The 14,768-nt window shown below is 35.2% G+C and overlaps 2 protein-coding genes across 9 annotated transcripts in view; both read left to right on the top strand.

Annotated features, from left to right (window-relative positions):
* Positions 1 to 972, top strand: part of LOC125669261 (intraflagellar transport protein 74 homolog) — a 50,110-nt gene extending 49,138 nt beyond the window's left edge. For all 4 annotated transcript variants that reach the window (XM_056161614.1, XM_056161615.1, XM_056161616.1 and 1 more), the window contains 2 exons: positions 94 to 154; positions 310 to 972. In XM_056161614.1, coding sequence (XP_056017589.1) covers positions 94 to 154; positions 310 to 428 — 180 coding nt within the window. In that variant the 3' untranslated portion in view covers positions 429 to 972. The remainder of the gene's footprint in view (positions 1 to 93; positions 155 to 309) is intronic.
* LOC125672825 (N(6)-adenine-specific methyltransferase METTL4-like) overlaps positions 648 to 14,768 on the top strand; it is a 36,477-nt gene continuing 22,356 nt past the window's right edge. Inside the window, exons 1-9 of one of the 5 annotated variants that reach the window (XM_056161622.1) lie at positions 648 to 972; positions 3,162 to 3,510; positions 3,762 to 3,914; positions 4,004 to 4,073; positions 4,161 to 4,335; positions 10,491 to 10,627; positions 10,715 to 10,930; positions 12,294 to 12,385; positions 14,059 to 14,107. In XM_056161622.1, the coding sequence (XP_056017597.1) occupies positions 748 to 972; positions 3,162 to 3,510; positions 3,762 to 3,914; positions 4,004 to 4,073; positions 4,161 to 4,335; positions 10,491 to 10,627; positions 10,715 to 10,718 (1,113 nt within the window). In that variant the 5' untranslated portion in view covers positions 648 to 747 and the 3' untranslated portion in view covers positions 10,719 to 10,930; positions 12,294 to 12,385; positions 14,059 to 14,107. Of the gene's footprint in view, positions 973 to 3,161; positions 3,511 to 3,761; positions 3,915 to 4,003; positions 4,074 to 4,160; positions 4,336 to 10,490; positions 10,931 to 12,293; positions 12,386 to 14,058; positions 14,108 to 14,768 lie in introns of all 5 variants that reach the window. The other 4 variants (XM_056161621.1, XM_056161618.1, XM_056161620.1 and 1 more) reach the window with 4 other exon arrangements.

Here is a 14,768-nt window from a genome sequence, read left to right on the forward strand (position 1 = left end):
CCACTTTTAATAAGGAATATGAGTTTTCATGTTGGTATTTCAAAGTATTACATGTGGTTTATCATTGTTACATTGTTTTTTAACTTCCAACAGCTTGGCAACCTGGAGAAGAAGTGGCAACACCATGAACAAAATAACTTTGTGATGAAAGAATGTATCCTTTGTCAGTTTTTGACTTTTCAATTATGTGTAAAACATGTTTATTTTTTTTGTTGCTATTTTATTTCTTTATTTCTGGTGAAAGTTTTATCTAAGATATCATTTAAAGTTAAAATTTAATGAGAATTTTTTCCTTAACCATTTTCTAAGTTATCAGTACCAAAACAATGGAATGCGACTACAGGGCCATTTCAAAGCGTGTTTCATCATCTATCTCTGACTTCAACACAGTGCTACAGAGGCAGATGGCAGGAAAAACTAGCATGTAGTGGCATATGATATCTGTTGATGACACTGGGGATTTTGGGGGGGGGGGGTTATATATATAAATTATTTGGGGGGGGGGGTATTTAATGATAATAATGAATAAAACCGTCCATTCTTTCTATTTTTTGTTGTGTTGTTTCTTACTTTCACGGAATCGTGGTGGAAGAGTTGTCGTTCTTGTAAAAGTTATCTTTCTTAGAATTATCTTTCTTAGAAGCACTCTTCAGCGCTGCTGTTTGTTTACATTCCCTGATGCACATGGATCATGTATGCTGTGAGAACTAATTGTCGAAATAATATATTTATTGATTAAGTTTCATTATGGCATTGATGTTAGAGACAACAGATGGCGCTACAGGCATATTGATTAACCATGATCTAGCATTGAAGAAAATTTACAGGAATGTCAAAATCCGTACACAGACTTTTAGGTCATGTTTTATGAAATCAGACTTGTTTGACATCCATGAACCATACAAGATGGACTCTCAGATCTTTGCAGAACAGAATGCAAAAGACAAAGAGAAAACACAAAGAAAGAAAAAGGTATTGGACATTATGCACAGTCCTTATGTTATGAGGGTCCAAACAGATAGTTTGTTCTTCATGTTTCAACTGTTACATACATGTATAATATACAATTATGGACTGTTTAGCAGGGAGACATCACAAATTATAAGGTCTTAGTAGGGTTATCACCCGAGGGCACCTATGTGCCCGAGGGTGATAACCCTACTCCGACCTGATAATTTGTGATGTCTCCCTGCTAAACAGTCCATAATAGTTTTATTATCCTGAAGAATCTGAATGTTAAAAAAAACCTATCACACATTTATTGACTTTTACCATGTATCTTTTTTTTATTTAAAACATCAACAAATTCGTAATAATTTTCTCTGCAGAAATTAAATTCTGATAACTTTTCAATAGTTTTCGAGGGGTGAAATCAATGTTGCCCTGACAACTACATACATTATTTTGTTTTACACTCAATGTCATACATTTATTAGATATATATGTTAACGAAAGCAAAACATTGAGGTTTGAGAAAGTTAAACGAGAGAAAGCTTTCAATTGTGACGTCACAGTAGAATGACGCAAACACATAACATCAAACGTAAACATTTCGTAACGTATTTCAAGACAAAAACGTAAACATCAAGTGAAATGCAAAATTGCATTAATTAGAATGGAAATATATTCCTTCTCGATTGTTATTTGTGAGCGTTAATGTTGACGCTGAAGTTTATGATTAACGATCCCGCATATTTTCAATTATTTTTTAATAGCCTAGAGCTTTCTCGCTTGTGCCATTAGAAGTTATCTTCTAGAGGAAGACAACACAGTTGTCACCCAGCGTGTGAGGGAGACATCACGAATTGTCTCCCTCCACGTGACTAGCAGTCGACCAATGAAATTGACTGTATTATTCTGAAGGATAATAATACTAAATGAAGAACTATAGGTTTAATTAATTCTTATAATGTGGAGTTTACATGGATTGTTTGATCATATTCATCATCATGGTGACATTTGGAACCAGAATTATATAGGTTTAATGGGGTTTTGTTACAAAATGCAGACATTTTATGAATTTGACTTCTTTAAAATACAGTACACAATATTAATTGATATATATCTAATGGCGTGATCATGGGTAAGGGCGAAGCAAAAAGAATTGGTATTAATATTTATATTCATAACTGGATTTTAAAAATCCAAAGTTATTGGGATGTGTACAGACAGCTGTCAACAATGGTCAAAGCATCTTAACCATCTAAATTGTTACATGACTTGAGACATTTGATCCGCCTATTCATTGAATGGGGGAAATACATAACATACAAAATGCATTGTGACGTCATATTTAGCGTTGGTGCTGAGCTTTACAAATAAAGGAGACCCCAAGGAGTGATTATATTTCATGATTGAGAAAATATAGTTTACAAAACATACTTTTACGGATTTTATGTACATGTAACATCTCAGAATGATGTGAACTTTGGTACATGAGATTCAAAATGGTGAAATGCATGTCAGCTTGCGCTTGCATTCAAATTGATGCCATTTTGACCAAAATTTTCAAGTTCCATAGGTATAGTTTAATTTTTCATTAGTTTTCTACATTTTCCTTTTAAACATGTATGTACATGTATTTGTTACATATAGAGAGAGCTCCGCTCTTACAGCCCTTTATTATAATACACATAATGGTAAAATCTACCTTTTAAGTTAATGTTCTAAATTTATCTGAAGAATATATAAAAAGAATAAATTTTAAAACTAAAACATGAATATTATGAACAGAGAATACAAAATTATTTCAAACTGACATTAATTCGCCTCTATAATTGCAAAGCCAGACAAGTATGGCGTAGCTTAGTGTGTACTATAAATCCAGTATGTTAAATCTTGTTCTAGTACCTTTATTTTGCAACAAAACCTTGTAAAACTTAAAAAATAAATAAACCTATAGTTCTTTAGTTCTTCATTTAGTATCACTGCTTTTTAACAGACCGTTTTTAAAAAGAGGAGATGAAATTTAATGTAAATTTTGTGCAATAAACAAATTTGAATGCTTAAAAAACTTTGATTATTTGCAATTATTTCAAGTACAAATTAATTTGATCAATCATTATTAATTCTTGATATTTTACAATACGATTTTTTCCAGTTATTCATGATTAAGATATATAAATAAAATAGCACTTCTTTGATTGCTTCCATTTGAGCAGAGAAAAAGGAAAATAGAATTAAACATAGGAGAGTTGGAGGCCAGAGAGTATCACTCGAAAATTGTCCAGAGAATATCAGAGGTCCACATGAAGTTGATTTTAAAGGCTAAGGAGATGAAATATATTGAAGAAAAAAATGAGTGCAAGGCAAAAAACTTATTAGAGACTGAAAGAGAATCGGGAACAGGTATTGCATCACCGGAATATCAACAGCTTACAGAAGTTGACAATAACCAATCTGCCAGACAGGCGGCTAGAACCCGGGAAACGGACACTATACTGAGGGATGTTTGTCTGACAGAGACTCAGTCTACTAAACATCAGTCACCAGTCACAATGTTGGAGCATGGTAAGCTGATGGATACATCTTGGATTAATAATGTTGTTTTATCTGGAAAATTGAAGATGACTCTAGCCCTGTTGAATCTATAGTCTTTTCTTTTGCAAAAAAAAAAAAAATCAATCAGCAGAGTTTTTCCTGGTTTCAGTCAAAACACCTGTGGATTTACAATCCTATTGTAGACTACACTGATGATGTAATTTATATCGTATTAAAGGTTTGGTAAAGTTGCACCCCTTGTGTCACACTTTTACTTTCAGTTCAGTTGTCCAAGTGTGTAAACACAGTAATCAGCAATGACTGGAACAACCCAGGCCTGTGTCATATTGATGCTGAGACCTACATCATACCTCACAAGTCGACCTTCCTTCTGTCAGATTTTACCCACCACAAAATGCTTTACCCGAATTCTGGTAATGATAGGTCACATACAGAGGGCATTATTTGATGACTAATTTTTACATACTTGTGTTTGTTACTAATAGAAATTTACATCGTGCAGGTGATGAATTATATGATCTAATTGTGCTAGACCCACCATGGCAGAACAAGTCGGTGAAAAGAAAGAAAATGCAAGTATTGAGAGAGAAAGTTTGATTTCTGCAATAAATGTTTCCAACTGCAGAATTATAGTCATGTCTGTCGGGAATTTGATGTAGGTATGGTAGTCTACAAGATGAAGATCTACTAGATATACACATGGATAAGCTTGCAGCACCTGGCTGTTTGGTGGTTGTCTGGGTAACCAACAGAATGAAACACCTCAAGTTTGTCAAGGAGACATTGTTTCCAAACTGGGCAGTGACACATTTGGCGGAGTGGCATTGGTTAAAGGTAATTGTACAAGATGTTTTTGAAATGTCAACCATCATGTACGATCAGGGTAGCAGTTGTTGGAATTTAATATTTCTTAACTGTGAAATAGAAATATTAAAAGGTCAAGATCTAGTACTTTGATTTAAATCACTCTTTTTTAGACAAGCTGTTTGAAAGCTGTGTTCTTTGTGATGTCAGAAAATTCTGTATTTGATAAACAAGTACGAATACCTAGGTAAACAATGAAGCGTTTTACTGACTCAGACTGAGTATGAATGAGTGCTCAAATATATCAGAGGTACTGTGGGTTCATCAATTTTTGTGGATTTGTTAGCTCACCTCAGCTGAAAGCTCATGTGAGCTTTTCTGATCAACCTGTTGTCAGTCATCTGTCTGTCTGTAAACTTTTTACATTTTCGACTTCTTCTCCAGAACCACTGGGCCAATTTCAACCTAACTTGAAAAAAAAAAGCATCCTTGGGTGAAGGGCTTTCAAGTTTGTTCAAATGAAGGACCATGCCCTCTTCAAATGGGAGATAATCACAAAAACACAAAAATAGGGTGGGGTCATGTAAAAATCTTCTCCTCAAGAACAACTGGGCCAGAAGAGCTGAAATTTACATGAAACCTTCCCGACATAGCACAGATTTTATTTTTAGCTCTTCTGAGCCGAAGGCTCAAAGAGCTAATCATATGGCCATATGTCTGGTGTGCGGTGTGCGTCAACTTTTTGGGAAAAGGGCTATATCTCAAGAACCCCTTGGCCAATTTTTGTCAAATTTGTCACAGGGTATCCTTGGCCCAAGGACTTTCATTTGTAATAAAACTAGGGTTGTGACCCCTTAACAAGGGGAGATAATTAGGAAAATGCAAACAAAAGTAGTGGTTACTAAAAAATCTTCTTCTCAAGAACCACTGGGCAAATTATCACCAAACTTATGCATAAGGATGAGGATAGGTTGTTGATAAAAAATTGTTCAAGGCATCATCCTGGGGCAAAGGGTGTGGTCTCAAGGTCACTTCAAAGTTGACCTTAAATTTTGTTTTGTTAAAACTTTGATATTTTGCTTAGTATAAGGACTAGGATCATCAAATTTTGTCAGTTGATGAAACTTAGAACCTAATATCATGTTGTCTCAAAAGTAGGTCATGGTGACCTACTTTTTGAATTTCGCAGCTAATTATTATTAAATGGATTTTGATGCATATCTTGGACACTTTTGAGCCTATGATCATCAAAAGTTGTCAGTTGATGGATCATGGGACCTTGAACTGCATCATGTGAAAAGTATGTCACCATGACCTACTTTCTGAATTTTATGGCTAAGGCCACACCAATTTGTAAAATAGTTCTTCGGATTTTCAAACAAAAAAAGTGAGGCAAGAGGGCGAAATTATTTTACAAATATTATTTTTAATTTTGGAGATAAAAATTATGAGGCGAGCGAATACAAGAAATATAAATATATTTAATTGAATTAAGTGTGATTTTAAAAAGCGGGCGCCTAAAAATAAAGATCTAAAATCATCAGATATCATTTGTCAACCACATAAACTTAATATTTTTCAACTTTGTTGATATAGTTTACGTCAATAAATAAGAAGTATTTCAGGTTTCAAAGACTTATTTTCTTTATACCTAATACATGAACTTTGCAACATTAACTGATAAGGTTTTGTTGAAGAATTCTATTTAAGTTTCATTTCTACAAACTTTCGATTCAGAGATATGCATATCCAGTTTTGACATTCATTGCAAATGCAATATCCATTGCATCGCTTTAAGCATTTTCTTGAATTTTGATATGACATCACCAAACCTTTTGTGAATTTGTCATTAACTGTCGGTCCGGTTTAAAATAGTCATCGATCAGTACCCCTTGCTTGTTGTAAGAGGCGAATAAATGGGGCGGTCCTTCAGATAGGACTGCAAAAACTGAGATCCTTGTCACAGCAGGTGTGGCACGATAAAGATCCCTCAGTGCCATAAGCGCTGAGCATAGGCCTAAATTTTGCAGCCCTTCACCGGCAATGGTAACGTCTTCATGTGAGTGAAATATTCTCAAGAGAGACTTCAGTCAATATATAGGCTAATCAAACAATCAATCATACGCTATCAATGTTCTCTAAATAGTGGCATCGAATAGCGCTTCAAAAGTTTCATCGGCTTCCAGTTCGATTCCAGCATAAGGAACAACTTCCAATCCAGTGTTATGAAGTATTGTACATATTAAGATTGACATCATGAATAACTTAACCGTATTACACTGTTAGGAAATTTCTCGAGAGCCCGCGCTTCTGTCATTTGTCAGCATATACATCAAGGTTATTTGTGCGCTTGTTGTAAAAACTAAAAAAAAATATTTACGGATATTTTTGAACACGCGGGCGGATATTATTTTTTGATAATATTATAATTTGGATTTGTTACAAATAGAAGCGGCGAATCCGATGAACTAGATTACAAATTGGCATGGCCTAATCATTTATGAATACATTTTAGGTTGTTATTTCATATACCGAGAAGTTTAGAATCATCAAACCTTGTAAGTTGATGCATCTAGAAGCCTCAAAATACATTTATAAAAAAAAGTAGGCCACAGTGACCTACTTTTTGAATTTTGCAGACATTCAAATTTCACATTTTCAATTTTAGATGCATATTTTGGACACTATGAAAGCTAGGATCATCAAACTTTGTCAGTTGATGCATCTTGAGTCTTCATAGTTTGTTGACCAAAAAGTAGTTCACCATGACCTACTTTTGGAATTTATGGCTATATTTTAATATTTCAGATACTGTTTGACTTACAATTATCAAACTTTGTCAGTTGATGCATGTTGAGTCTTCAGAGTGTGTTGACTAAAAAGTAGATCACCGTGACCTATTTTTGGATTTTGACGGCTATATTTGAATATTTCAGATACTATTTGACTTACAATCATCAAACTTTGTCAGTTGATGAGTCTTGAGTCTTCAGAGTGTGTCGACCAAAAAGTAGGTCACTGTGACCTACTTTTGGAATTTGACATTTATATCTGAATATTTCAGATACTATTTGACTTCAATTATCAAACTTTGTTAGTTGATGCATCTTGAGTCTTCAGTGTGTCAACCAAATGTAGGTCACTGTGACCTACTTTTGGACAGTTACATTTAAATTTTCAGGTACTATTTGACTTAACATCATCAAACTTTGTTAATTGATGAATCTTGGTTAGTGAGAATTTTTGCCTGTTCTACAATGTATCAGAAGAGCGATTCTAGGCCCATGGACCTCTTGTTGTTAAAACCATGACCCCTAGGGATAGGTTGGGGCCACAATAGGGGATCAAAGGTTTACATGCAAATTTATAGGTAAAATCTTTGAAAATCTTCTTCTCAAGAATCACTGGGCCAGGAAAGTAAAAATTTATAGGAATGCTTCCTGACATAGTGCAGATTCAAGGTTGATAAAATCATGTCCCCAGGGGATAGGATGGGGCCACAATAGGGGATCGAAGTTTTGTATACAAATATTTAGGGACATTTTTTTAAAAATTTCTTCTCAAGAACCACTGGGCTAGGAAGGTACATTTTTATGCCCCCCTTTGAAAAAGAGGGGGCATATTGTTTTGCACCTGTCGGTCGGTCGGTCTGTCGGTTGGTCTGTAGACCATGTGTTGTCCGCTCAATATCTTGAGAACCATTCACTTGATGATAACGATATTTCGTATGTGGGTTAGTTATGAGTAGAAGAGGATCCCTATTGTTTTTCAGGTCAAAAGGTCAAAGGTCAAGGGTCAATCTACTCTAGACATAGGAATATAATGTCCGCTCAATATCTTGAGAACCCTTTGCTTGAAAGATATCAAACTTGGCACACTGGTACATCCTAAGGAGTAGATGACCCCTATTGATTTTGAGGTCATATGGTCAAAGGTCAAGGGTCAAACTGGACATAGGAATATACTGTCCATTAAATATCTCGAGAACCCTTTGCTTGACAGACATCAAACTTGATACGCTGGTACATCTTCAAGAGAAGATGACCCCTATTGATTTTGAGGTCATGTGGTCAAAGGTCAAGGGTCAAACTTGACATGGGAATATACTGTCTGCTCAGTATCTTGAGAACCCTTTTCTTGACAGATATCAAACTTGGTACACTGATACGACTTCAGGAGAAGACGACCACAATTGATTTTGAGGTCACATGGTCAAAGGTCAAGGGTCACACTAGACAGGAATATACTGTCCGTTCAATATTTTGAGAACCCTTCGCTTGACAGACATCAAACTTGGTACACTGGTACATATTCAGGAGAAAATTACCCCTATTTATTTTGAGGTCACATGTTTAAAGGTCAAGGGTCAAACTGGACATAGGAATATACTGTCCGTTCAATATCTTGAGAACCCTTTGCTTGACAGACATCAAACGTGGTACACTGGTACGTCTTCAGGAGAAGACGACCCCTATTGATTTTCAGATCACATGGTCAAAGGTCAAGGGTCAAACTGGACATTGGAATATACTGTCTGCTCCATATCTTGAGAACCCTTTGCTTGACAGACATGAAACTTGGTACACTGGTACATCTTCAAAAGAAGATGACACCTATTGATTTTGAGGTCGCATGGTCAAAGGTCAAGGGTTAAACTGTACATAGGAATATACTGTCCGCTCAATATCTTGAGAACCCTTTGCTTGACAGACATCAAACTTGGTACACTGGTACATCTTCAGGAGAAGATGACTACTAATTATTTTAAGGTCACATGGTCAAAAGTCATGGGTCAAATTGGACATAGGAATATACTGTCCGTTCAATATCTTGAGAAGCCTTTGCTTGACAGACATCAAACTTGGTACACTGGTACATCTTCAGGAGTTGATGACCCCTATTGATTTTTAGGTCACATGGTCAATCCACTCTTGACATAGGAAGATATTGTCTGCTCAATATTTTGAATTGATGATACTACTCTCAATTAAATGATGTGTGTGTATAACCCTTTTCAATTTTGCACCATGGGGGGCATATGTGTTTTACAAACATCTCTTGTTTTATGAAAGCTTCCTGACATAGTGCAGATTCAATTTTGTTTAAATCATGGCCCCCAAGGGTAGGATGGGGCCACAATAGGGGATCAAAGTTTTACATACAAATATATAGGGAAAATCTTTAAAAATCTCATTCTCAAGAACCACTGGGCTAGAAAAGCTGAGATTTATATGAAAGCTTCCTAACATAGTGCAGATTCAAGTTTGTCAAAATCATGACACCCGGGGGTAGGGCCACAATAGGGTGTCAAAGTTTAACATATAAATCAATAAGGAAAATCTTGAAAGATCTTCTTCTCAAGAACCATTGGGCCAGAAAAGTTTACATTTACATGAAAGCTTCTTGACATAGTGCAGATTCGAGGTTATTAAAATTATGCCCCCCAGTTGTAGGGTGGGGGCCACAATAAGGGATTAAAGTTTTACATGCAAATATATAAGGAAAATCATTAAAAATCTTCTTATGAAGAATCACTGGGTCAGAAAAGTTTGCATTTACATGAAAGCTTCCTAACATACTGCGGATTCAAGTTTGTTAAAATCATGGCCCCTGGGGGTAGGATGGGGCCACAATAGGGGATCAAAATTTTGTATACAAATATATAGGGAAAAGCTTTAAATATGGGCCAAGGTGACTCATGGGTCTCTTCTTAAAAGAAGTGATTTCATTGAATCAGATATGTAATTTATGGAAAGCAATGGTATGTTCTTTCTTTATGAGCAAAAGTTGATCACTTAAATTTGTAGTCTGGTACAACACAAAAACAGCGAAAAGTAGTGTTTAACAAAAAAAAATTATAAAACAGACACTTATAATGAAATAAAGATTCTGTAAGACAATATTTCTAAAACTTTCACAGACTAACAATATTGCAAAACCAAAGCTCTTTTCTGTTGAAATAGTTTGATATATAGAGAATGGAAAAACCTATATTGATGATGTTTTTCTAACAGTCACTCTCTACCTTTCTAATACTAAGAAAGTACTATTTACTCAGAACTTTTGTAAAAATCTGTAGGCACCCTTCAAGCACTAGATTTGACCCTAAGGATTTATTGAGGCAGAGGTAGAGTTAGTGTCTCTATGTCTGATAACAACTGTTATGTACCGTATTTTATTCCCAGATTACTAAATATGGTGAGATGGTATATGACATCAGCTCTAATCACAAGAAGCCATATGAAATAATTTTGATTGGACGTTACAGTGGAACACAATCAGCTAGTGACGGAAAGCAAGAAACAGAAGAACACACGAAGCAGTACAGGTAGTACCATTGTTAAATGTGATACAGGTAGTACCATTGTTAAATGTGATACAGGTGGTACCATTGTTAAATGTGATACAGGTAGTACCATTGTTAAATGTGATACAGGTGGTACCATTGTTCAAACTAAAGCTGATGAGACTGAGTGTGGTAGATTAACAGGGTTTGCAGATGATGGTGGACCAGATGAACATGGTACGCCAAGAAAACAGGAGGGGGAAATGGGGTGCATCCCTGTAAACCACGTGATAATCAGTGTCCCTTGTGCTCTTCACTCTGTGAAACCCCCACTCTTTGGTAAGTGAAGAGTAGTGTTGAAAAATCTGACAGTCAGAACTAACAAAATATACATTTATTTGCTTTGGTTTGATCTTCTTGATTTAACGAACAAAGTGCAAAGAGTATATAAATCTGCTCAAGAAAACACTGTTAAAATATGTTGAGGCGACTCCACTAAGAAATGAATGTAATGTATACAGCAAGAATATTTCATGAATATTTTTACATGTTGTAGTCATATTCTAATTTAGATGTCATGATCATAAATAATTTCTCGGAATTCTCCAAATTTTTCACATAATACTACCGGTAGCTTTTTGATAATAAGGCTTTGAAAATTAGAGGTCCCCATCATATATCATCACTGTTATTTTCACATGTCTTATTATTTGTGTAGTTTTACATATGCTTCAAAACTGATCATGGTAAACTTGGGTGCACTCAATCTAATTAAAATCAGATCCTAAAATACACTCACAATCGCTACAATAGGATCTGACATAACCCCATAGGGGGTCATGTCTGTATGACCTTTCGCTTGAAATATTCATGAGAACTGTCAGTCAGTCAGATTGAGCCATACAGACAATGATGGCTATTTAGGTGGTTCCCGGCATTTCGTAAACAAGTTACAGTAATCTCTCTCTCACAAAGTTTATTCCACACTATAAAATTGTGTATTCTCACATAAGGACTTTTAAACTTTCGCAGTAATGCCTAATCTATTCCATCCATACAAACAACTAAACGTATGATGTAAAATACACCCAGATTAAATTAATGGTGAATTGCGATTTATGTATGAATAGGGATGGGTACGATTTGAATAGTTTTCAAGATGTTTACCTAATTAACGTGAGTAATATAACGGCAGTCGACGTAAATGGTGCATTGTGACATCACATCTAGCTGCGATGTGTTTTCTTTCAAACCAAACAATCGCAGCCATTTTCCTTGAATTGTGAAAACCGATGATTTCATAGGCGACGCGCTGATTGGCTAACTCAAAGTTCACATGAACATGACCCCTAGTCGGGTTATGTCAGATCTACTTATGCAGAGTATATGGCGTGGATCTAAGAAGTCTGATTTTTATTAGATTGGGGTGCACTATATCAGATATACAAATTTCCATAAACAAAACCCTTTATTTTGTACAAATTTTCCAAAAAATACGAAAATCCATCATTTTTGTGATGTCATTTCAAACTCAGTAGATAGTGAATAGGTAATACTACATTGACCATTGTTAAACAGCTACACCTGACGTAAAAGGGGGTGTTCATTTTGTAAAGTTTTAATTGTCAAGGCGAATCATGACAACTGAGCCTACTTCTTCTGTATTAGAAATATGGTGCATTGTTCTATATCTTTATTTCAGAAGTCCTAAAGAAGTACTTGAGAGAGAATCCCAGATGCCTTGAACTGTTTGCAAGGAATTTGTGGCCTGGGTGGACAAGCTGGGGGAATGAGGTGACAGATAAGATACTTGTATTGTAATTTCCATGCAGAATACAGATATGTGCTGGTTTTGCTATTAAATACATGTATCAAGAAATATATATTTATCATAAGGGCCTGATTTGACCCCCATTTAAATGAAAAAAAATTTAAAATCTTTTGAGATTTTAAATTATAGTAGCTGTTTTTTTTATTTAACTGAAAAAACATTGAGTGTATTGGAGAATAGATTTATTTCACTACCATTGGACTTAACATTGAGTGTATTGGAGAATAGATTTATTTCACTACCATTGGACTTAACTTTGAGTGTATTGGAGAATAGATTTATTTCACTACCATTGGACTTAACTTTGAGTGTATTGGAGAATAGATTTATTTCACTACCATTGGACTTCACTTTGAGAGATATACATGTGTACATGTAGTAATAATGTCAATCACATTCTCCAATGTGCGTTATGTGTATGGAAAGGAAAATGGTACTAAAAAGGTCAATTTTTATGTTAAATGAGTCACTCAGGTGACCCATTGGGATTGATGATTTTTTGGGTAAGGGGAACTAAAATTTTGAATTTTGTAGTCACTGCACTCCTGGGGCTAGAGGGATGGTGTCAAACCCTTTTTTAAAAATGATGCAATTTTAAAGAATTTTCTCTTTAACTCAGGGGCATCTAGCAAACAAACTGTGTGTATAATCATGCTGAGCAGGATGCCTCTTCCAAAATTTTGAAATTCATGCCCCCCTGAGTCAAAAGTATTGGTTCTAGGCTGGGCATTATGGTTTGTATAGTGAAAATGCATTGTATGTATTTTCTTTTAAAATCTTCTGCACTCCTGGATATAAAGCAAGGAAACTGGGTGTATAGTTCTATAAATAAATGGAGAAGCTTCTATCAAAATTATGGTTCAGTAGTGGGGTGTTTTTTTTGTTTTTTTTTACTCAATATATATTGAAGATGTATATGAGTAATTTTTTAAAAATCTTCTTTTTTAACCCTGCTCAGCTTAAAGAAAAATTACATGCATTGTTATGAAGATCGAGCATGGGACCCTTACCAAAATTTATTTCCCCATGGCCAGTGGTTCAAGCTCTAGGGCAGGGCCCAGATGGGTATTCAGTAAAAATGCATTTAGTAAATAAACATCTTCATCACTTTTGTGTTTTGTGAATAAATATTGTATGCATGGTTATAGAAAGCAAGTAGCTGTATACCATAATGGTGAAATTTCCTACTCCGTAGACAGGGGTAAATTGTCCAGAAAATGGCCCTAATGGGTGTGTTCACAACTACGGGTACACTGCATTCATATGGAATTAGCTATCATTATAATTGGTAATGATGTCAAAGGCAAAAACATTGCAAATGTAAATATTTTTGCCTTCAGTACCTTTAAAATTATAATGATAGCCATTTCCTCATGAATGTGCTGCAGTTGTTAACAATGCACGTATGAATCTTGATAAATGTAATACGTCTATTTTAATGCCTGAGAATTCCGACAAAAATGAATGTTAAATGTAAATTTCATTTTTGAAAATACATGAGGGTAAGAAATGCAATGGTTCATGCATCATGAAGTATGCCGGCATGATATTAACAGTTCATATCCTCATGTATATTTAAAAATGAAATATTTCTTAAATAAAACATCATTGTACTTAGTAACAATTTCTATTAAAGGTTCTTTTTCATCAGCATATGGACTTCTATGAAGTTGGTTGATGTAACGGTAAGTTGTATATATTTATGTAACAGCCATGTTTTTGACAGACAAGCAATACAAACTTTGTTTTATTCTTAGCTTCCGCTAGTAAGCTTTTCTGATCAAAATTTTTCATTTGTTTGTTGTTGAAGACTTGTATCAAGACTATTGAACCAGAAAAAACGAAAACTTGTATGAAATCTTCCTCATACATGTATGATGATTCAAGTTTGTTCAGACTGTTAAGCCCCAGGGCCAGAGTGAGGCCACAACTAGGGTTCAAAGTTTTGTGTGGGAAAATATAGAAAAAAAATTCAAAAACCCTCTTCTTCAGAACAATGATGGTACAAATTTAGTATGTAAGCATCTTCATGTAGTGTAAATTCAAGTTTGTTCACATCATGATCCTTGGAGCCACAAGAGAGGTTCAAAGGTTTACATACTAATATTATCATATGGACCAGGTAATCTTTGAAAATTTTGTTAAAGGTATATGTGCCGTATTAAACAATAGTTTGTTTAATGCAAGGTGAAGATAACGAACAGTGATCAATCTCATAACTCCTACAAGCAATACAAAATAGATAGTTGGGCAAACACGGACCCCTGGACACACCAGAGGTGGGATCAGGTGCCCAGGAGGAGTAAGCATCCCCTGTTGACCGGTCACACCCGCCGTGAGCCCCAT

The sequence above is a fragment of the Ostrea edulis genome, chromosome 4 (genome assembly GCF_947568905.1).
Source record: "Ostrea edulis chromosome 4, xbOstEdul1.1, whole genome shotgun sequence".
Classification (NCBI taxonomy): Eukaryota; Metazoa; Mollusca; class Bivalvia; order Ostreida; family Ostreidae; genus Ostrea; species Ostrea edulis.